At 41.9% G+C, this 24,233-nt stretch overlaps 3 protein-coding genes and 2 pseudogenes across 3 annotated transcripts; 1 reads left to right on the top strand and 4 right to left on the bottom strand.

Moving 5' to 3' along the window:
• Nucleotides 1-1,269: 1,269 nt before the first annotated feature.
• LOC115145798 (transcription factor HES-5-like) lies at nt 1,270-2,315 on the bottom strand. Its single transcript, XM_029687335.2, has 2 exons — nt 2,213-2,315; nt 1,270-2,100 (listed from the first exon to the last, which is right to left on the bottom strand). Exons 1-2 carry the CDS (start codon nt 2,264-2,266, stop codon nt 1,669-1,671), a joined length of 486 nt encoding a protein of 161 aa, XP_029543195.1. The 5' UTR covers nt 2,267-2,315; the 3' UTR covers nt 1,270-1,668.
• Nucleotides 2,316-5,720: 3,405 nt separating this feature from the next.
• LOC115145794 (transcription factor HES-5-like) lies at nt 5,721-7,453 on the top strand. Its single transcript, XM_029687322.2, has 2 exons — nt 5,721-6,395; nt 6,507-7,453. Exons 1-2 carry the CDS (start codon nt 6,258-6,260, stop codon nt 6,906-6,908), a joined length of 540 nt encoding a protein of 179 aa, XP_029543182.2. The 5' UTR covers nt 5,721-6,257; the 3' UTR covers nt 6,909-7,453.
• A 3,455-nt stretch (nt 7,454-10,908) lies between these two features.
• LOC115145791 (transcription factor HES-5-like) lies at nt 10,909-12,059 on the bottom strand. The gene is made up of 2 exons (XM_029687306.2): nt 11,964-12,059; nt 10,909-11,852 (listed from the first exon to the last, which is right to left on the bottom strand). Exons 1-2 carry the CDS (start codon nt 12,024-12,026, stop codon nt 11,451-11,453), a joined length of 465 nt encoding a protein of 154 aa, XP_029543166.1. The 5' UTR covers nt 12,027-12,059; the 3' UTR covers nt 10,909-11,450.
• A 4,950-nt stretch (nt 12,060-17,009) lies between these two features.
• On the bottom strand, nt 17,010-17,590 carry LOC135572915 (transcription factor HES-5-like; annotated as a pseudogene).
• A 4,971-nt stretch (nt 17,591-22,561) lies between these two features.
• On the bottom strand, nt 22,562-23,772 carry LOC135572612 (transcription factor HES-5-like; annotated as a pseudogene).
• Nucleotides 23,773-24,233: the final 461 nt, after the last annotated feature.

Genomic DNA, 24,233 nt, shown 5'->3' with positions numbered 1-24,233 from the left:
GAAGAATAATTGTCATTTTGTCATGTCAAAATATTTAGCACAGGTCCTGGGTACTTTATAGTGTCATTACAAAGCTATGCCAACTATTCTAGGGACTGATCTCATGGTGATACATACTGCAGTGGAATGCTTTTTTATGCAGATTTATGGAATAACATTATGTCTGTTGTGCAGCACAATTGGGAGAGCTCCATGTGGGATGCTTCAAATAAACCCCCATCATGCTTTGAATGATATGATGTCCATTGTTCCCTTTAATACATAGATGTACCTTCACTGGTCATATTCAATTGTTAATGTCATTGTTGTAGCCTACATTTCTGACTAATGCAATATTCACATGTAAGATTTAATCTGATTTATTTTATTTTTTGCCATCCAGCTTTATACCAGCAATAAAACGCAATGTGTTGAATTGAGAATGTTGGCGCTTCTAATTGACAGCTCTTGAATGGCGTGAGTGTGGGAGAGAAGCTCCGGTTAGCTAGCGTTTTCCGGAGGCGCCAGTGCTAGCTTTTGTGTAACAGCAGCTGGACCATTCAGTTTGAACATGTTTACTCAACAGAATCGAGCCCTTCGTGCCTTCATTCTCCCTCCCAAAATCAAGCTCCTATAACTTCTACAGTGAAAACACTCCACTGGGCACAGAGGTCAGTTCAAAGTCTAGCCTTGATATACATTTGGTTGAGTTGTCAACTAACATGAATTCAACGTGAAATCAACTAAATATTTCACCATGTCATTGGGTTTAGGTTAAAAGTTTGGTTAACAAATGAAGAATAAAAATACGAAATGCCCTTATTGATTACTTTTGCAAATCCAATTCGTTTTCCACTTTGTCTTCACATACATTTTTGTGGTTGAAATGACTTGTAAAGAGCGTTGATTCAACCTGTTTTTGCCCAATGGGACATTTAGAGCCAGATGTTTTTATGGTGGGATGCAAAATAAATAGTAACGTTACTCTGTTACTCAATATTTTTTTGTCGGGAAATATGGAGACCACCTGTAGTCTTGTAGGCTTCGTTTAGGCTAAGTTGTTCGCTGAAATATTTTGGTATAAATCACTGTGTAGTCCTGTTGGTATCATTCTGAATGATGTGAAATGATGTCTTTTTATGCTTGAAGTTCAGTCATTCCTGCCATTTAAGTGCCACTTTATTTTAAATAGAGGTGTAGGCCTACTGTCTATAAGTGTTGTGTATAAAAAAAAAAAATAGAAATAGTAGCCCAATTAATAGAGATTCGTCCATAAATTGTCATTTCCTTTTATTTATTGGGGAATATTTCCATATCAATGTGATAATCAATGTTCCAATCACAGCTTGTTTCAGGACACATTACAATTCAGCAACATATGGCGGAGTTCTTTTCCCAGAAATACACCAAGGTATTACTTGAATATATTTTACAATATGTAAAAAATTGTTTACTTCACAATTGTGAAGTTACAAATATATGCGCAATAGCACAATACAGGATATGGAATTTACATTCTAAACAGAATAATAACAATAATTTCAACTTTTACGAACAAAAGATAAATTGTAAAAGGGAATAATTATTTCCTACAAGAGATCATACTTGGTCGTGCAGCTAGACCAACATATTATCTGGTTTTGACATCGAAAGTCTCGTTATTTAACGTCTCAAAATAGTCTATGCGCATCACCAGGGTCTCCACAAAGGCCCTCTTCCACCTGCCGTGACACATTTCGGAGTTCTGCTGTGAGGGACCGTCGCGCGGTTTGGACTCAGCGCGACTCTCTCACCAAGTTTCTGTACCCGATGGAAGTGATCGACAAGCTTATGTTGCGAGTCAGTCGGCTGGTTGTGCGCTGAGAGGAAACGCAGCGTCTCCTCCAGGCAGCGGGTGAATCCCTCCGCGTAGCTCTGGACAGGTGACGCTACGTTGAATGAGGAAGCAGGGCGCGTGCTGTTGTCTTTCAGGTAAAACACAGCTGTCTCGAGAATGTCAGCCTTCTCCAGTTTAGAGTTGGGTTGGTGTGCTTGAAGTTCGGTTTTGAGGAGTGACTTGAGCTGTTCGATGCTGCTGTTGATGCGGTCTCGGCGCATCTTCTCGACCACTGGTTTTCTCAGCTGGATAAAACAAATAATCTGATTAGTTAATCGCAGTGTAAAAAAACATGTTCAAATTAAAATAAAAATTATTATGAATACAGAGGACAGTAGTCAATTGTACTTAGCCTACTTTGATTTTATCTTTCGTGGTCCTCACAATGTTGCACATATTGACAGGAGCCATTGCTGTTGGTCAGTTTGTGTTTGTTCTTAGTAAAGATAGTTGCGGATGTTAGAAGTGGGGTTTGACCACCTCTACAGAGCTTCCGTATTTATACACCCCTCACACTGTAAACCCGTGTGGGTCTCAGTTTGACAGGTTTCCCACACTTGCTGGCCAATCAGGAACGCGGACAGTACAAAGAAAGAGGGTTCCATTACTTCATGCTAAATTGACTGTCTATTGCTTTGGGACAATGATCGTGTCCCAAGGGAACAGGTGGACTGTGCAATAGAGTAAATGCTCTGAAATATTTGACTGCGTTCCTTGCGACTGCACACCAAAATGTTTCTCCATTCACGGTCAAACCCAAAAGGCGGGAAACAAATCCTGATTAAGTAAATGGGTTTCCAGAAGATTATTCAGGATCAAGAGGCGTTGCTTCTGTATGCTTTTTCCCGCATTTTTTAAAAATAAATGAGTTAGTTTGATGAATTCATTCAACCTTACACAATGTTTGATTTGGCTATTTTATGTACAAGTTATAGTTATGATTGTTATTCTCATGCGCAAAAGTTATAATTCTGATTGTTATAGCCACTCATATTGTATTATAATAAGAACCATAACAATAGTATTATAATAAATAGCATATATTTAGACATTAGCCTATATAATACGTTTTTCAAAAACGATTATTATTATTATTATTATACGAACTCTGTTGTCATTGAAAGGATATTTTAGATATAGGCTATACAGCGACAGTCTATTTATATACAGGTAGTTTATGCGAACCTTTGTAAACGACTCTATCCTGTTCGCTTCATCACCAATCGGTCAACAATGTATCAACGTGATATTTTTCCATGTGGCCCCTTGGGAATGGGATGCCTCATTGAGGACCGTGACTAATGCGGTATCGAGCACAGCACACTTACATTGTTGCTCTGTTGAAAGTGTGCTGTGGGAAAGTTGGGACACCACAGCCTACAGGATTAGTCTTTGAATAGAGGAGCAGCTGGCTTCTGTGGCGGGAAACCTCTGTCAGCTGGGTGAGTTCTTCAATACATGGTTCCTCTTTAGTTCTAGTTAGAGGGCATCAGTCCAGTTGTGAAATGTTAGAATTTCAACCAAATTGTTGTTTGTATTGTATACATATTCAAAATTCCATAGATAATGAAAAGTTTCCCATTTCAATGGGAAAAATGCAGCAATCATTGCTGGCAACATTATGGGCCTATAGGATAATGAAAACAACCTGTTGAATCGAAAGTATGTCTACTCCAAAATAGGTGGGTTCTGCTGGATCATCTTAGATAATCCATACAAATTAAATGGACAGCACTCCAAAGGCTAAATTTCAATCTTTCATTTTTTTTTAATTCAATTTTGTGTGATGCTTATAACCACATGAGATGCCATATAAACGGTGGTATCTTTTAAATGACCTATTAGCTATAATTAGTGCACCTAGTTTCACTCATGGCCATGGGCACTGTCTTGTGTTACTTGGACCTATAATTATAGAACTGTTTCATGTGTTGGTCTATGTTATCTGTAACATCAATTAACATCTTACAGTAAAAACAGCTATTTTGTTCATTCATGCTGTTTCTGTGTATTTTTTAAAAGTCCAGATTGTGAGATTGTCTTAACCAACCTTGCATCTCCCACATGTATCCCTCTCTCTCTTCCGCCAAACTGTGCCATGTAAAAGGGCCCAATGCATTCCTGACTGTTCTGCTGAACCAGGCTTCGCCTGAGAGGGGCAGGTGCTTTGGTATCACACGCCTCATCAAGTAGGGCATCCTTGAGGCATGAGCCACACAGGGACCTGGGAAATGCCTGACCTCTCTTTAGACCTGATAAATCCTCCTCGATGTGGACCCCGGGCTATGGCATCCCTTGGACATGTGACCTGAAGTGGGAAATTGTCGAATGTATGACTTCTGTCTTAGTCGACGCCCTGTCAGTACTGTCATGGGTCAGTGTGTTGGTGGTCAGTTTTAATAGGTATTCACACATACAAAAACAATAAGTATCTTATTATTGCTCTGCAATGTACCACTACATGTTTTTTTTTTTCAATTAACTTGTTCTGGAGAAGGTTCAATCTTGTTTAGGTATCATTGGATTGTGTATTTACTGTATGTCCATGTCTGTATTCCATTATCCGACAATAACACAAATATAACATGTATTTGTCTTTATATCATAATAGCAGCCTGAAGTCTTTTTATTTGCGTTCCAGTATGATCTACCTGTGACTTCCTCTAGGTGCGGAGTGTGTGAGAGGCCTGGCCTCGCCCAGCAGAGTTCCAGATGGCCTATTGAGTTCCAGGCATAATGAGGGGTGATGGATCAGTGGCGGCTGTGGCAGGGTGGGGCGCAGCCGTGAATGGGGGCTAAGTGTGGGAAAGAGGAGCAGGTCGGAGCTCTCACACATTCCTCCCTGGAGAGAGGGAGAGGGCCTTTGGCTGCACACAGACACTGGGACATCTGGGCTCAAAGCTATGGAGACTGTTTTGGTGTGTGTGCGTGTGTCCATGCACGTGGGTGAGAGTGTGTGTGTGTGTGTGTGTGTGTGTGTGTGTGTGTGTGTGTGTGTGTGTGTGTGGAGGGGCTTATAATGAGGCCATCGCTTTTCTTCCTGAATAGATGGAATGTCCACATTGGAATGTGTTCATACTCAAATAATGTTTTCATCTGCATAGTCATGACTCACTTATTAGAAATATCTTTAAAGAGAGAAGAAAAGACAGACCAGAAATGATTTCCCTCCAAAAATATCCTTGACATCTGCCTTTTTACATTTTTAGCATGAGCATTTTTGTCCATTTAGTTTAGAGTTAAACATTGTTAAACATTTTAATGCAAGTATGTAAACATTTACCAATTCTATTAACTTATTCACGAGTGATAGGAGAAACATTATTTAGTAATAGCCTCTGATGATGAGAGTGAAGTTCACTGTATTGTACTGTCCGAAGGCTTCAGTGGGAGCAGATGTTTGAGTGCAGGTTTCATTAATGAGAGGCCAGAGGAGATTAGAGGAGGAGAGGTGTAATCAGTGTTAGGTAAGTGTGCACGCACACAGGCCGGCCATGTGAACGAGGGCGAGGTGGGGGGAACACACGTGCCCCCTGGCTCAGCAGTGCCTCTGATCTGGGCAGCAGGTTGAAAGGGTATCTCTAGAGGGGGGCAAGTGGGTGGTGGATGGAGGGGAGATGGGGTGTGGCCTATCGACTGGATCCTCTCCTGCTTTCCCACACTCTCTTTCACATTTACCACATACTCTGTGGGGGGGCTGAGTGAAGGTGTCTCACAATGGAAGTGTGCCTTCCCAGAAGGTGCTGGATAATTGTGTTTAATTGGCATCTACAATGTGAATGTTTCTCTCTCTCTCTCTCTCTCTCTCTCTCTCACTTTCTCTCTCTCTCTCTCTTTCTCCCCCCCCTCTCTCTCTCACTCTCTCTCTCACTCTCTCCCCCTCCCCTCTCTATCTCTCTCTCTCTCTCCCAGTGTACCTTTCTCATGCTTTCTGTACATGTGAAAGACAGAGAAGATGTAAATGGTATATAAGTAACGGATGTAAGGGGAGATAAAGTATTTAATTTTACAGCACACTTACAGTACTTACAGTACTATCACAGTATTAACATTGTGTCTTCTGACTATATTCTTTGTCTCCTTAATAGGTTAGCATTAATATCTGCAATGTGAAGTGTGCAGTATCTATATGCCTTTAGGGTTCCTTATCAAGTCTGACTGAGTCCCAATCTGCAGATGCCTGATAAGGAATGTTCCCAGGTAATAAAAGTGTAACGATGTGCTTGTGTTCAGTCTGTGCCTTTAATATCTGCAGCACCATTCCCTCTGTTGAGGCCAGTAAACCATGAGATAATGGATGCCTCTCCCATTGTTGTGTCCACCTCACCCACTGGCCTCTGAGTGTGGGAAAGCTAACCCAGCCTGGTACACACGGCTTTGTAATGCTAATGGTCTCCTATAAATGGGGGAGTGGGCTCCTCTCTCAGCTCACAACCCTCTCGCCTTCCTCAGAGAAGCACACTCTCTGTCTAACAGAATGGCTCCTACCTACACCAGCGACTCTGACAACACCATGCTCTCTACTAAAGACAAACATAAAGTAAGTATTGTTTATAACATGTTTGTGTCATAGTTTACTACTGAATCCTTTTCTTCATGATTTGAACTTAAAGGACAGATAACTAACTGAATGCCCTCTTTTCTTCATCAGCTAAGGAAACCAGTTGTGGAGAAGATGCGTAGAGACCGCATCAACACCTGCATAGAGCAGCTCAAGACCCTTCTGGAGCGGGAGTTCCACAAACAGGACCCCAATGCCAAGCTAGAGAAGGCTGACATCCTGGAGATGACGGTGGGGTTCCTGAAGCAGCAGCTGCAGCCTCAGCGCCCAGTCCTTCAGAGGGCCCACAGTGAGGGCTACTCCCAGTGCTGGAGGGAGACACTGCACTTCCTGTCTTCCAGCTCCATGAAGGACATGATGCTCCATAACCTCCAGAGAGCTGAACAGGACATCTGTCTCTCCTCTCCACTCTCCTCCCAACACCAAAACCACAGCCAGGGCCCAGTGAAGCAGGCCATCACAGGCCACAAATCAGTCTGGAGGCCTTGGTAGAACCACCGCATCGAGAGACTATCTCACAAACTGGATGGATGTTTACCATCTTTCTTGCTGTAGGAAATACATTTCCAAACGTTATATTGAAATTATATTATTTTCTTGTTATATTTGAACGGAATTCTACTGATGTGATTGTTTGTTCTCAGAGAAGAAGCTGAAAACATATTTGTATTAATTCATAATGAAGAATATGTTTGATATTTTACGTGTATGTTTATGTGTGCATGCATTTTGTGCTCACTTGATGCACCAATGTGTTCTTTAATCCTTTCATTTTCTTTGAAGATGATTTGTAAAGGTCACATCTTAACGTTTATGGTTGCTTAGCTAACTCAAATCTTGCTTTAACTCTATTATATGTACTGTCCTATTGAAGGACATTTACAAATGCTTTGATATGTCTTTTGTAAAGGCTTTTTGGGACATTGTTGTTCCACCATAGGCACTGTTGTGCTGTGAAATGTATTGTTGACACTGTGTGTCTTTCATTCTCACTTGATAAAGTGAACAGATACCTAAAATGGATTCCAATAAATGTTTTGGAAAGTAACCATACTGTGTGTGTGTGTTTCTAAAGGAGCTGTAGTGAAACAGGGGATGATGGGACATGTAGAAAAAGTCATAATGTACAGGGTAGATGGAAAGTAACAATTTTATAAAAGTAAGTGGAGATAAACAGGGAGCAACAGATAACGCAAACAGGCAGATGTACTGATAGATACTATAGGTAGAAGAGCAGGCATCTGGCCATATCATATCAAGTAAATCACAGTCTAATACCTGTAAACCTAAGTTGTAAGGTCACAATTACTGTAATGGAATTCTCTATCTAGCTGTTACATTGAAGTTATTGGATACTGCTGCATTGCATAGTTTATCTTGTGAGATGCATTTCTTTTCAAATATACATTTTGAAAATAGCTGCCTGCCCAAATATAGTTGCTTAATTTGGTGAGCTCACATCTCAACACCAACCTGGAAATGTTGCATGGTTTATCTTGACATTTACATGAACATGTTTTTGTTAAGTAGAGATCACATTGAAAGTGATGTACAGTCAATGGAATAATACAAATAATAAAAACATAAAAAATAGCATCACAACATGTTTATTAGTACATGTTGTGCTGGGACATATGTGTTGGTATTGGTGGTGGAACTGCATGTCTTGAACAGGGCATATTGATACTTTGTAGAGGTCAATAATCAATTATCAGGGATTGGCTTAGTGTGTATATCACATGGTCTGCATCTGGTAGCATGGGCCTGGAGCTCACCCAGCTTTCCCACACTCCTCAACCAATAACAGTCCTGATTAGAACAATAGATAACATCAATGACTTTGTGTGTGAGTGTCAATGTGACTGAGTGTGTGTGCGTGCGCGCGTGCATGACAGAGAGTGAGAGAGAGACCTTGCATTGGCTGTGGGTGGAGTAGCAGTCAGTCAGTTTAGAGGAGGATGTGTGTGCGTGTGTGTGTGTGTGTGTGTGTGTGTGTGTGTGTGTGTGTGTGTGTGTGTGTGTGTGTGTGTGTGTGTGTGTGTGTGTGTGTGTGTGTGTGTGTGTGAGATGGTGTGTGTGTTTGCTTAAGGTGTGTTGACTCTAATCTATCACCTGGGAGCAGACTTACCCTCCAGACTGACACCTGCTTGCATCAGGCAGATAAGATAGGTTTCCCACGGCGCTACACAGCGAGGCCTTGCAACAGGCCCAGGCCCATCCTGTCATATAGATATTAACACTCACATCTTCAAAACAAAGCTTAACCCTCACAGCACTGTTGTATCACTAAGTCAATGAATTGTCTAATATAATATAAGTGCATTCAGACTTTATTTTGTACACACCATTAGATTAAAGAACAGATAAATAAATGCAATGGCACACAAGGTGGAATTTACTTCAACGAGAAAAGTAATTTACATGTAAATCAAAACTAGTTTGAAAACTACCCAAATTGAAATGCCAATTTCCTACATTATTTATGAAATGTGTACAACAAATGTTTTTTTTTCTTGCTAAGAAATACAGAGGGACTGTTAAAGATAATCACTTGTATTTAATAATGAAGAAGGACATGATGATTAAATGAATAAGCAGTTTTTTTCTCTAGGCTGTGAGTGGGTAGGGGGGGGATCAGGATTCTCAGCATCATGCCTAGAGGATAATTTAGAGCGGCACACTTCCTTTGTCCATGCGATGAAAGGGGAGAATGAAACAGGAGTGTGGGAAAGCCGAGGAGAGACACGCCACACAGTCACACAGCCCGACAGGCAGTCAGGCAGTGGCCCGGCTCACCAGCTGTTTGATGAAACCAGAGCTGACAGAGCCGACGGCCCAATGTTAGCCTGGGGCTTTACATACAAAGCCCAAGACAGGCACGTTGGACACACACACAATTGCACATACATGTGTGTGTGCGCCGATGCTCATGATCTCATTTGAATCATACCTGTACTATATACATAAATTATTACATGAGTATGCATTTAATGTTCTCTTATTGGGGTGTCAGTACAAACATATTATCAACACATGCAAATGAATAAATAATAAAACATATCTTTAATTAGAGCTACAAACTAAAGACTGCAACTTTAATAAAACTATTATTGACATTTGACCTATGAAGAGAGTAGATTCTGAGATTTAGAGTACATGAATTGTGTGTGACAGAGTGTGACAGACAGAGAGAGAAAGAGAGAGAGAGAGAGAGAGACAGCAACACAATTAGACCCAAACAAATCATGAGAAAAATAAAAGATATTTACTTGACACATTGGAAAGAATTAACCAAGTAACAGAGACCACTGGAATACTATTTGGGTCTAAACAGAGAGTAAATACACAGTGGGAGAATACCTGATCACTGTGACTGACCCAAAATTAAGGAAAGCTTTGACTATTGTCAGACTCAGGAAGCATAGCCTTGCTATTGAGAGAAGCCATTGTAGACAGACCTGGCTCTCAAGAGTAGACAAGCTATGTGCACACTGCCCACAAAATAAGGTGGAAACTGAGCTGCACTTCCTAACCTCATGCCAAATGTATGACCATATTAGAGATACAGTACGTATTTCCCTCAGATTACACAGACCCACAATGAATTTGAAAACAAATCAAATGTTGATAAACTCCCAAATTTATAAGGTGAAATACCACTGTGTGCCTTCACAGCAGCAATATGTGTGACCTGTTGCCACAAGAAAAAGGCAACCATGTATCCCATGCAAATTGAGCCCTTTGAATTGAATTGGGAAAGAGAGAGAGAGAGAGAGAGACTTGAGACTTCAGTGGCGATAGTATAATCAATATTACCAATATGCATTGTCAGTATCATTGTTTACATTAGTATGATGTCCACTTGTGGACCCAGTTTAGGTTACATGTCAACAATATGAAAATACAATGTCGTCACAACAAAATGTTTCAGTATTTTACTAGGCAAGTAAGTTAAGAACAAATTCTTATTTACAATGACGGCCTAGGAACAGTGGGCTAACTGCTTTGTTCAGGGGCAGAACAACAGATTTTCATATTGTCAGCTCGGGGATTCGATCTAGCAACCTTTCAGTTACTGGCCCAATGCTTTAACCACTAGGCTACCTGCCGCCGCAGTTTGCATGAGGACTCATCATGTGCAATCTGTTCCTTTATAAAAGGATTTCACTTAACTTGATACTTTTTTGTTTTTTATTTAGAATACAATTGATTCTATATTCATCACCAAAATCTGAGTCGACTCCATAAGAGTCATATGCCACATGGCAGGAAGTCTACTCATAAAGCAGATTCATAGTAGTCTATTTTACAGACAGCTCCAAACAGGGGACAACAAACTATAACGCTTGTCATATGACATTTGCTGTCCTTCATAAAGTACCTGTTGTTACTTTCCATCTACCCTGTACATTATGACTTTTTCTACATGTCCCATCATCCCGTTTCACTACAGCTCCTTTAGAAACACACACACACAGTATGGTTACTTTCCAAAACATTTATTGGAATCCATTTTAGGTATCTGTTCACTTTATCAAGTGAGAATGAAAGACACACAGTGTCAACAATACATTTCACAGCACAACAGTGCCTATGGTGGAACAACAATGTCCCAAAAAGCCTTTACAAAAGACATATCAAAGCATTTGTAAATGTCCTTCAATAGGACAGTACATGCAATAGAGTTAAAGCAAGATTTGAGTTAGATAAGCAACCATAAACATTAAGATGTGACCTTTACAAATCATCTTCATAGAAAATGAAAGGACTAAAGAACACATTGGTGCATCAAGTGAGCACAAAATGCATACACACATAAACATACACGTAAAATATCAAACATAAATTATGAATTAATACAAATGTGTTTTCAGCTTCTTCTCTGAGAACAAATAATCACATCAGTAGAATTCCGTTCAAATATAACAAGAAAATAATATAATTTCAATATAACGTTTGGAAATGTATTTCCTACAGCAAGAAAGATGGTAAACATCCATCCAGTTTGTGAGATAGTCTCTCTATGCGGTGGTTCTACCAAGGCCTCCAGACTGATTTGTGGCCTGTGATGGCCTGCTTCACTGGGCCCTGGCTGTAGTTTTGGTGTTGGGAGGAGAGTGGAGAGGAGAGACAGATGTCCTGTTCAGCTCTTTGGAGGTTATGGAGCATCATGTCCTTCATGGAACTGGAAGACAGGAAGTGCAGTGTCTCCCTCCAGCACTGGGAGTAGCCATCACTGTGGGCCCTCTGAAGGACTGGGCTCTGAGGCTGCAGCTGCTGCTTCAGGAACCCCACCGTCATCTCCAGGATGTCAGCCTTCTCCAGCTTGGCATTGGGGTCCTGTTTGTAGAACTCCCTCTCCAGCAGGGTCTTGAGCTGCTCTATGCAGGTGTTGATGCGGTCTCTACGCATCTTCTCCACAACTGGTTTCCTTAGCTGATGAAGAAAAGAGGGCATTCAGTTAGTTATCTGTCCTTTAAGTTCAAATCATGAAGAAAATGATTCAATAGTAAACTATGACACAAACATGTTATAAACAACACTTACTTTATGTTTGTCTTTAGTAGAGAGCATGGTGTTGTCAGAGTCTCTGGTGTAGGTAGGAGCCATTCTGTTAGAGAGAGAGTGTGCTTCTCTGTGGAAGGCGAGAGGGTTGTGAGCTGAGAGAGGAGCCCACTCCCCCATTTATAGGAGACCATTAGCATTACAAAGCCATGTGTACCAGGCTGGATTAGCTTTCCCACACTCAGAGGCCAGTGGGCGAGGCAGACACAACAATGGGAGAGGCATCCATTATCTCATGGTTTACTGGCCTCAACAGAGGGAACGGTGCTGCAGAGGCACAGACTGAACACGAGCACATCGTTACACTTTTATTACCTGGGAACATTCCTTATCAGGCAGATGGGGACTCGGTCAGACCGTAGACTTGATAAGAGACCTTAAAAGCATACCAAATGAGACACTGCACACTTCACATGGCAGATAGGCAGAGAATAATCACACTAAAGAGATTATTAACATAAAAAAGTAATTGTATGTAAAAAATAATAATAATAAAAATGAAGACATAAGGACATGTGCAAATAATGTTAGATAAAGAAAGCCAGATAGATGTCTTGTATTATCTTTCATGATCTTTGTAATGCTTCATCCCAGTTATCCTGACCCCCACATTTACAGCAACAGTTAGTATCATTAATATGTAGGACAAATTGATTATTCATCTAAACCATATTGGTCAGATCTCCCAATGGAGAAAGCACACTTCCAATCTGTCCCTCCAGATAACTAAACTGTGTGTGTGTGTAACGGCTTTCTACTGGTGAAGGAGAGTCGGACCAAACTGCAGCGTGTAGATTTCGATCCATGTTTAATAAAACAACTTAACACGAATCAACACACAAACTCAACAAAACAATAAACGAAACGAAAACCGAAAACAGCCTATACATGTGTCTACAAACCTCTAACAAGGACATCAAGACACACAGGACAATCACCCACAATACAACCAAAGAATATGGCTGCCTAAATATGGTTCCCAATCAGAGACAACGGTAAACACCTGCCTCTGATTGAGAACCACTTCAGACAGCCATAGACTCTCCCAGAACACCCCACTAAGCTACAATCCCACTAAGCTACACACCACATACAAAAACCCATGTCACACCCTGGCCTGACCAAAACATAAAGAAAAACACAAAATACTTCGACCAGGGCGTGACAGAACCCCCCCCCAGGTGCGGACTCCCGAACGCACCTCAAAACAACAGGGAGGGTCCGGGTGGGCGTCTGTCCATGGTGGCGGCTCCGGTGCGGGACGCGGACCCCACTCAAACACTGTCTTAGTCCCTCTTCCTCGCGTCCCTGGATAGTCCACCCTCGCCGCCGACCATGGCCTAGTAGTCCTCACCCAGAACCCCACTGGACTGAGGAGCAGATCGGGACTGAAGGACAGCTCGGGACGGAGGCAGCTCGGGACTGAGGGGAAGCTCGGGAGTGAGAGAAAGCTCGAGAGTGAGAGAAAGCTCGAGAGTGAGAGAAAGCTCGAGAGTGAGAGAAAGCTCAGGAGTGAGAGGAAGCTCAGGAGTGAGAGGAAGCTCAGGAGTGAGAGGAAGCTCAGGCAGGTTGATGGATCTACCAGATCCTGGCTGGCTGGTGGTTCCGGCAGATCCTGGCTGACTGGCAGATCCTGGCTGACTGGCGGATCCTGGCTGACTAGCGGTTCTGGCAGATCCTGGCTGACTGGCGGATCCTGGCTGACTGGCGGATCCTGGCTGACTGGCGGATCCGGCAGATCCTGGCCGACTGGCAGATCCTGGCTGACTGGCGGATCTGGCGGATCCTGACTGGCGGATCCTGGCTGACTGGCGGATCCTGGCTGACAAGCGGATCTGGCAGATCCTGGCTGACTGGCGGATCCTGGCTGACTGGCGGATCCTGGCTGACTAGCGGTTCTGGCAGATCCTGGCTGACTGGCGGATCCTGGCTGACTGGCGGATCTGGCAGATCCTGGCTGACTGGCGGATCCTGGCTGACTGGCGGATCCTGGCTGACTGGCGGATCTGGCAGATCCTGGCTGACTGGCGGATCCTGGCTGACTGGCGGATCCTTGCTGACTGGCGGATCCTGTAGACTACTACCATAAAGTGTGAAGTGAAAGGCAACCACACATTGGATTTCCTGTGGAGCAGCGCGTGGATCTAGCTTTATGAGTTATTTGACAAGCACCATGGGTGCAAAATGCATCTTTGATGTTTGTGCTAACGTGTGTCCGGCTACTCCTGTTTCCCCTCTATCTCACCACGTGGTGGACATCAAACATCCGTCAAAGGAGACAGACTATTTTGCTCAAGGTAAATGGTGGGCTGTTGGGCAGTATAGTTAGGCGCCAAGGTAGGTGTGATTAACCGGCACACTTTTGGGTGGCAGCATGTCCCATTCACACACTTATGTTCCTTCCAACAGTGTTAGTGGGACATCTCAAATGGGGGATGTCATCAAATATATGTCGCTGAAATGTTATTGCAGTCGTCGGCTATATGGTTGGCTGTGGAGTGTGGGAAAGTTTCAGGTGTTAAAAAAACACGCAATTAGGTCGGGATGCGCATAGTATAAATACAGACTCCACAGACTCATCACAAACTTATTTAGATTGGGTTGCTGGGCTGCTGTAGCCTACATATAGCTTTGTGTGAGAGCTCGTTGAAGGATATCCACTCTAAACGTCCCAAGTTGGAACGCCTGTTTCCAACGGCCTGTTTCTAACGGCCATGGCTCCTTTTGCTGAAAGCAATAGGCTTACTTCTGTTTACTCGTCCTGTTTATCCAGTAATAAGGTAAGTAGCCGAATGCTCGGCATTTGACAAGCACAACACCATTTTAATTTCATATTTTTTTAGATTCAGTTGAATTATCACGAACAATAGCCTAAAATGTATTTCTTTATCCTTCCTTTAGTTACGGAAGCTCGTTGTGGAGAAAATTCGGAGAGACCGCATCAACAGCAGCATTGAGCTACTGAGAACACTTCTCCACAGAGGACAGATGTGTGGACAGCAGCAGCAGCGCTTATCCAAACTGGAGAAAGCGGATATTTTGGAGTTGGCCGTGAGTTTCTTACAGAAGGAGAAAAAGCGGGCGTTTCGCCCACCTACTCCCAGTGTCTGCAGGGTACCCTCCGCCACCTGTCCCTTCACGCGCCCCTGCAGGCTGCAGAACAACAGGATATCAAACGCTTTTACGTGCTCCAGAAAACAGCCCTGTCCAGGAGCATGTCAAGTGAACAGCACGCGCAGTCTGCAGCCAAGCGGTCAACATCAAGGTCATCATCACGGCGGTTCCAAGGCTCTCTGTGGAGGCCATGGCAATAGCTTACTGACAAGGATCACTGCATCACAAGACTAGGGAAGCGTACCTGAACATTTTGGATCATATTTGCTCCTCTCAACCCAACAACCAATGCTGTCGTTGATTTGTCTTATTTTCAGTATAGGCTTTTTATTGTCAGTTGTTCAACATTTGCACATATCTTGTTTTGATGTACCCAGGAAATTGTCTACAGTGTATGACGAACACTGCTTCAAAGCAGTTGTATTATTATAGGGAGTAAGCTTCTGGAATTATTTTGCCTTTTGTAAAGGCGTTATACTCTGTTTTGTTGTATGATGTTACTTCTCTTTCAAATTCAGCAATGATTATTTTCACATCATGTTGTAATTGATACCACTTCATGTTGTAATTGATACCACTTCATGTTGTAATTGATACCACTTCATGTTGTAATTTATACCACTTCATGTTGTAATTGATAACACTTCATGTTGTAATTGATACCACTTCATGTTGTAATTGATACCACTTCATGTTGTAATTGATACCACTTCATGTTGTAATTGATACCACTTATTAAACATTCCTGATTATTTTCTACTAGCTCTATCGGTTCTGTCTTCTATCTCTTTCCCTCTTATCACACTGACTCAAGGTGCACTAAGCCAATTGTGGAATGACTTTCAACATAATTATCTAAGTAAGCTAACATGTATAAATCTTAGCTAGCAATGGCATCAGTAACTTCGTTTAGAAAGGCTTCGCTTCGTGTGCTGCAATGTACAGTGGCGGGCAATTCTAGTTCAGCACCATGGACAATTCCAGAGCTAATCGCACACCAGGGGGCGCCACTAGATAAGTATTTTCAAAATGTTCTACACTTTTAGCTGTGGGTATTCACTTTTTCGGCTTAATCCTCAGAATCTAAATGTGAAATTGAGCCCATTCATGTCCTTTTGTGGGGAGATTAGTAAATACTAAAGACAGGGAAAAAAGTGAAGAATCAATTATTTTGATTGCTTTTATAGTTTATTAAAATTGACTCAACATGAATAGACAAATAATAGTGATTTAACATCACAACCAGAACTTGGACAATTCTCCAAGACTTATGATACTCTATCAGAGTATAGGAAACATATTTACTGTCTTTATAAAAAGACAACATCCTTGTTTAAAATTAACAATGGGTCTATGTGAGAGAATACACATTTATATGCAATATCTTTAATGCTGAAATTATCTGAATAACATTCACATGAAGCAAATTCTATATTGTTGATCTGACACAGATATATTACCCAGTTTGGGTAAAGTCTACTCACGGAGGAAGTTGAACAGACTGGTACATACTCAATAACTTTTCAATATTACTTTATCACTACAAAATGTAGTGGTAACATATAGACAATCACAAACAGATATAAAATCTATTTTGGGTTAAACATCCTCATGGAGGACAATTCAAGTTATTGATTAAAACATAATCAACATAATCAACACGTTTCATAAAACATAAATGGTTATTATTTCAATTAACACTTCTAAAATGGAGTGTTCATCGACTGGATCATTTTCATAGAAAATAGAAAAAAAATAAAAAGAAGTTCTCAGTCACAACAAGACTTTTAAAACCTCCTGCATAAGAAGAAGACGAGGAATATATATTCCTATTCTCATTACTGTCCACAACATTAATCTTAGACCAACATGGTCCATCTTGTTTGTTTGAGTGGAGCTCCGGTCTGTAGGACTTTAGCAGGGCCTCCAGAGGGCGCTGTTGACTGAACTCTTCTCTTTGCTGATGCTGTGCTGGGGTGGGGGACTCAGCTGAGACAGGTCACTCTCCCTTCTGTTCTTATCAGAGGATGGCTGAAGTATCTTGAAGTGGCTTGGCAGTCTTCTCTGGAATGTGTCTTCACCTCATCCTTGGACAGGAAGTGCACAATCACCTGGACACACTTGGAGCAGTGGAGGCTGTTAAGGGGAGGACGGCTCATAATAATGGCTGGAACGGCGCTAATGGAATGGCATCAAACACATAGAAACCAAGAGTTTGATACCATTCCACCTATTCCGCTCCAGCCATTACCACAAGCCCGTTCTCCCTAATTAAGGTGCCACCAACTTCCTGTGACCTGGAGTAATTAACATGAGGAGGAGCTCACTGGCTGGTACTGTTGTTGTTGTCTCAGGAAGCAATCTGTCATCTCCAGGATGTCTGCTTTCTCCAGCTTGGAGTCAGACTGCTGGTTAAGGATCTCTCGACCCAGGAGAGACTTGAGCTGCTCAATGCTGCTGTTTATACGATCTCTGCGTAACTTCTCCACTGTCTTTCAGTCTTTCTTAGCTGCAAGAAGAGGATAATAATGAATAACCTTATTCTGAAATATGACATTATTGAAACAAATAAACCATTAACATTTATTTAATTTCCTTGAATTTAAATCTTTAATTTACCTTATCGGTCAGAGTCAGGTGCTCCTTAATAGATCATGGCTGAAGTGATTGTAGGTGCCATGGCTTGATCTCTGTGCTGTAGATGCCTCTGTGTAGAAAGTGAATCTGATCTCTACTGGCTTCATCTCTCCTATATATAGTCCCAAATCTGCATATGAATGTGTGTGTCTTGGGCTTGTTGGAGTTTCTCACAGTCTGTAGCCAATGGGTGAACTTGGGAGGACAATAAGAAATGTGGAGCTGCCACATGCTCAGTGTTCTTATTTCTGGGGGACAATGGTCACATCTCAGGGGAACAGGTGGAGGGGTGGGGGTGATTGAGAGTGACTAACAGAGCGCTGTGTGACTCTGGGAAAGTGGTGAACCCCAGATCTGCTGCCTGATGTTGGGATCAATGACACTGACAGAACACACACTCATCATCACAATTTACACAGATCCTCTACATTAAAACTTTTGGTGCTACACAGGTCCTTTTGATTGTTGGGTTTGTTGTTGAATACCATTATTTTTGATACAGTACAGGTTCAGTCACATTTAAGCACTAGAAGATGGGTTTGACCTCTTTGATTCTACTGATATCAATATGTTGTGCTCTCCAAAAGTTTAATTTCAAGGTAGGGCTGCTATTAAGATCCTGTTTGGATCACAGTTAGCTGGCTGATGATGGTTATTTATTGTACTTTCTTAGGCTCCTTCTCTAAATTGGCTTCATTCCTTTTAGAAATGTATGTCAAATACAAAACCTCCCAATTATTGCACTCAGTATGATCAATACGACATGAAATGCATAACAAACTATGAAAAACGTGCACATTTAAGTGGAGTCTAATTGATGAGTATTGAAGTGATTGATTATTGATGTTCTTCTTGAAGAAAAAGAGTTTTGTATCTTCACACCTTCACTGCTTCTGTATTCAGAGAATGGAGGGAATTCTCCTTCAGTGTTGAGAGTTCAGAGGTAGCAGATGTGTCCTCTGTCTTGGGGCTATTGGTTAGTGTGAGTAGAGAGCGGATCTGAGTTTCCCACACTGAGTCCTGTGTGCTGTGATGAATGTACTCCTAAAGCTGCTCAGTGGACTAGTAGTGACGGCCATTGGCTCTGTGTTGTCTATAGAAAGAGCCTGACATCACCGACCATCTGGATTCTGGAGGGAAAAACCAGGACTGGCTGATTCAGGTCCTGAACTCACAAGATGCTGATACACTGTTATAGAAACATCATTACAATAATTATACATAAAATAGGAATATAATGCATAATACAAATGGCATTGAAAGTTATCATAATAAAGTTATCAAGAGTAATAAATAACCCCAAATACACTCTCCCACCCATTCTATCCACTGAACAATACAAGTGTGCCTATTCCCCATTGAGACTGGTGGTACTGAGTCTCTAAACAGAGACTCTGCTCTTCAGAGCTTTCCCACACTCTGCCCATTGAGAGAGCTTTTCCTAAACAATTGAAGTGTGTCTTGTTATATGCTAATTCATCTCTACACAGGCAGTTCCCATAAAGCCACTGCAGGTAAAGCCCATTACTGAAATATTTTAATTTTAAAAACTGATAAAGATACACTGTTACAGATAATCAATGCACAAACAAATAGTGTGTTTTAACTATACCCAACATACAAACAGTATATAGTGCATTCGGAAAAGTATTCAGACCTCTTGACTTTTTTCACATTTTATGTCGTTACAGCCTTATTCTAAAATGGATTAAATTGTTTATTTTCCTCATCAATATACACACGATACCCCATAATGACAAACAAAAACACATTTTTATCATTTGTGCAAATGTCAACAAAAACAAAATTGCGGAAATATTACATTTGCATAAGTGTTCAGACCATATACTCAGTACTTTTTTGAAGCACCTTTGGCAGCGATTACAGCAATGAGTCTTCTTGGGTGTGACGCTTCAAGCTTGGCACACCAGTATTTGGGGAATTTCTCCCATTCTTCTCTGCAGATCCTCTCAAGCTCTGTCAGGTTGGATGGGGAGCGTTGCTGCAAAACAATTTTCAGGTCTCTCCAGAGATGTTCGAATGGGTTCAAGTCCGGGCTCTGGCTAGGCCACTCAAGGACATTCAGCGACTTGTGCCGAAGCCACTCCTGCGTTGTCTTGGCTGTGTGCTAATGTTTGTTGTCATGTTGGAAGGTGAACCTTTGCCCCAGTTTGAGCGGTCTGGAGCAAGTTTTCATCAAGAATCTCCCTGTACTTTGCTTCATTCATCTTACCCTCGATCCTGACTAGTCTCCTTGTCCCTGCCACTGAAAAACATCCCCACAGCATGATGCTGCCACCACCATGCTTCACCGTAGGAATGGTGCCCGGAATCCTCCAGACGTGACACATTGGCATTCGGGCCAAAGTGTTCAATCTTGGTTTCATCAGACCAGAGAATCTTGTTTCTCATGGTCTGAGAGTCTTTCGGTGCCGCTTGGCAAACTCCAAGTTGGCTATCATGTGCCTTTTACTGAGGAGTGGCTTCCGTCTGGTTACGTTACCATAAAGGCCTGATTGGTGGAGTGCTGGAGAAATTGTTGTCCTTCTGGAAGGTTCTTCCATCTCCACAGAGCTCTGTCTGGAGCTCTGTCTGAGTGACCATTGGGTTCTTGGTCACTTCCCTGACCAAGGCCCTTCTTCCCTGATTGCTCAGTTGGCTAGCTCTAGGACGAGTCTTCTTCCAAACTTCTTCTATTTAAGAATGATGGAGGCCACTGTGCTCTTAGGGACCTTCAATGCTGCAGCCATTTTTTGGTACCCTTTCTCAGATCTGTGCCTCAAAACAATTATGTCCCGGAGCTGACTTGGTTTTTGACATGACTTGGCTTTTGCTCTGACATGCACTGTCAACTGTGGGAACTTATAAGAACAGGGGTGTGCCTTTCCAAATCATGTCCAATCTATTGAATTTACCACAGGTGGACTCCAATCAAGTTGTGGAGACATCTCAAGGATGATCAATGGAAACAGGATGCACCTGAGCTCAATTTCAATTCTCATTGCAAAGAGTCTGAATACTTATTTAAATAAGGTATTCTGTTTTTAAGGTTTTATAAATTAGCAAACATTTCTGAAAACCTGTTTTCACTTTGTCATTATGGTGTATTGTGTGTAGATTGATGAGCAAAAAAATAATTTAATCAATTTTAGAATATGGCTGTAACGTAACAAAATGTGGAAAAAGGGAAGGGGTCTGAATACTTTCAGAATGTACTGTAAATACTGGACTAATTGCATTGATCTTGAAGAAGAAGAAGTACTGCCCAAATGTGGCGCAACAAAGCTAATTATCAAAATATTTACATTTACATTTACATTTAAGTCATTTAGCAGACGCTCTTATCCAGAGCGACTTACAAATTGGTGCCTTTAAGACATCCAGTGGAACAGCCACTTTACAATAGTGCATCTAAATCTTTTAAGGGGGGTGAGAAGGATTACTTTATCCTATCCTAGGTATTCCTGAAAGAGGTGGGGTTTCAGGTGTCTCCGGAAGGTGGTGATTGACTCCGCTGTCCTGGCGTCGTGAGGGAGTTTGTTCCACCATTGGGGGGCCAGAGCAGCGAACAGTTTTGACTGGGCTGCGCGGGAACTGTACTTCCTCAGTGGTAGGGAGGCGAGCAGGCCAGTGGTGGATGAACGCAGTGCCCTTGTTTGGGTGTAGGGCCTGATCAGAGCCTGGAGGTACTGAGGTGCCGTTCCCCTCACAGCTCCGTAGGCAAGCACCATGGTCTTGTAGCGGATGCGAGCTTCAACTGGAAGCCAGTGGAGAGAGCGGAGGAGCGGGGTGACGTGAGAGAACTTGGGAAGGTTGAACACCAGACGGGCTGCGGCGTTCTGGATGAGTTGTAGGGGTTTAATGGCACAGGCAGGGAGCCCAGCCAACAGCGAGTTGCAGTAATCCAGACGGGAGATGACAAGTGCCTGGATTAGGACCTGCGCTGCTTCCTGTGTGATGATATGATGTCTTCAACCTTTATTTTGATCATGTTTATATTTTATCAGTTTTCTTCCTGCAAGACACAAAATACAGAACATTTATAGGGCTCATTAGCAATAGATCCCTAGATTTCCCCATTGAGACCCAGACCCTCGCTCTAACCTCTGACAGTCCAGGTTAGAGGTCTGAATCTATTGCCCCAAAGGGGCTCCGTGAGTGAGTTTTCCTGGATTTCCCACGCTCTCTCCGTTCACTGCTTTCAATGGAGGAACAATAGAAGTGTGTCTTATTACACATCACATGATGCAGCCCCGCAGCCGTACATTTTTAAACCACTAAAGATGACAGCAGAAGTTTTCTTCCAACACCTGGAGTCACTGATGAACAAACTAAATTCAATTGCAATATATTCTGATATACTAAAAATACATTTATGTAATACAGGTGAGGTCAGTAAAAACAACACAGCCATGCTTCTGGGAACTCATATGATCAATTATCTCTTTCAAACTACATCACACTTTAGTGATATTATATGTCAAATAAACAGCCTGAATGTTTCATTCGTATTTTCGGACTATATCAAACCAATTCATGTGAAGTTACAATGTGTGACTAAAAAAATATTTATCGTACTCTGAAAATGTTGAACAAAGCACAAAGAGGTGAACGATATATATTTAGTGTGTTATTCTTTCAAGTTAATTCTGTAGAATCTAAACTCATAGTAGGCTTTGTGTGATTCAGCTCCATATGGTGTAGCTCGTAGCTCTATGTGGAATTTGATAAATCAGTAATATAACTGTGATGGAAGGTTGTCAAGAGAAGAATAGAGTAACAAACAACAAGATTTCATTTCATGATTTGTGTATTTATTGAGTAGCTCAAATGAGTCTCGTCGTTGAAAACCTTAATTTAAGGTAAATATTTCAATAGAAATAAAGTGATTAAACATCACAACAATAAATCTCCAGACATAAGATACTTTAACAGAGTATAGGATACACAGGTAATGTCTTTTGAAAATAAACAAGAGGTCTTACAATGAGAGGGAACAGTTTTCTCAGTGATGCTCTAGCTTAGGTTGATCAATCTCAAACAGATGACTGCTTCACAGAAGATGCTCAATATAACGTCAACATGACCATATCACTACGCAGATGTAGCGGTAACAAAACAACAAACAGTTGTTTTCTCTTATACGTTTTGACCTTTAAACAGATGAGTCATAGAGAATCACAAAAAAAAGGTATGATAAACTACACATTGTGGGTCAAAAGTCCTTATGAAAGATCATATTCAGGTTATTGTTGATCTTGAATGAACACACGATCAACATAACTAACACGTTTCACAAAACATAAAGGTTATGATTTCAGAAATGCGGTTGAGCTGAAATGAAAAGTCTCAATCACAGAAAGACTTGTAAAAAACTCCTACATAAACAGAAGGTAAAGAAGTTCTATTCTCATCCATGACATTAACTTTAGACCAACATGGTCCATCAAGTTTGTCTGAGTGCAGTTTCTTCAGGACTCTACCAGGGCCTCCAGAGGGCGCTGTTGACGGGACTCTTCTCTTTACCGATGCTGTGCTGGACTGGTGAGCTCAGCTGAGGCAGGTCACTCTCCCTCCTGTTCTTATCAAAGGATGGCTGGAGGCTCTGGAAGTGGCTCAGCTGTCTTCTCTGAGATGGTGTCTTCACCTCATCCTTGGACAGGAAGTGCACAATCTCTTGGACACACCTGGAGTAACCCTGATTGACAGGTGCTTAGCATGAGGATGAGCTCACTGGCTGGTACTGTTGTTGTCGTATCAGGAAGAAAACTGTCAGCTCCAGGATGCCTGATTTCTCCATCTTGAAGTCTATTTCTTCATAACTTTTCCACTACTGGCTTTCTTAGCTGCAAGAAGAGAAGAGGAGAGTCATTAATAACCTTATTCTGATATGGCATTATTGAAACAAATAAACCATCCATCAAAGTAAACAAATGTCCTTGAATTTGAATCTTCAATTTACCTTATTGGTCAGACTCAGGTGCTCCTTAGAGTGGATCATTTCTGAAGTGATTGTAGGTGCCATGGCTGGATCTCTGTGCTGTACAGGTCTCTGTGTAGAAAGTGATCTGATTTCTACTGGCTTCACCTCTCCTATATATAGTCCCAAATCTGCATATGAAAGTGTGTGTCTTGGGCTTGTTGGAGTTTCTCACAGTCTGTAGCCAATGGGTGAGCTTGGGAGGACAATAAGGAATGTGGAGCTGCCACATGCTCAGTGTTCTTATTGCTGTGGGACAATGGTCACGTCTCAGTGGAACAGGTGGAGGGGTGGTGGGTGATGGAGAGTGACTCACAGAGTGCTGTGTGACTCTGGGAAAGTGGTGACCCCCAGATCTGCTGCCTGATGTTGGGATCAATGACACTGACAGAGCACACACTTATCATCACAATTTACATGTGAGATCGACGCAGAGCCTCTACATTAAAACTCTTGGTGTTACCCAAATCCTTTAGATTGTTGCATTTTGAAGGACAGTCTGCTATTTCCTTGATACCGTG

The sequence above is a fragment of the Oncorhynchus nerka genome, linkage group LG2 (genome assembly GCF_034236695.1).
Source record: "Oncorhynchus nerka isolate Pitt River linkage group LG2, Oner_Uvic_2.0, whole genome shotgun sequence".
NCBI lineage: Eukaryota > Metazoa > Chordata > Actinopteri > Salmoniformes > Salmonidae > Oncorhynchus > Oncorhynchus nerka.
Note: the sequence above shows the minus strand (reverse complement) of the source record. Positions and strands in the feature narration are given on the sequence as shown.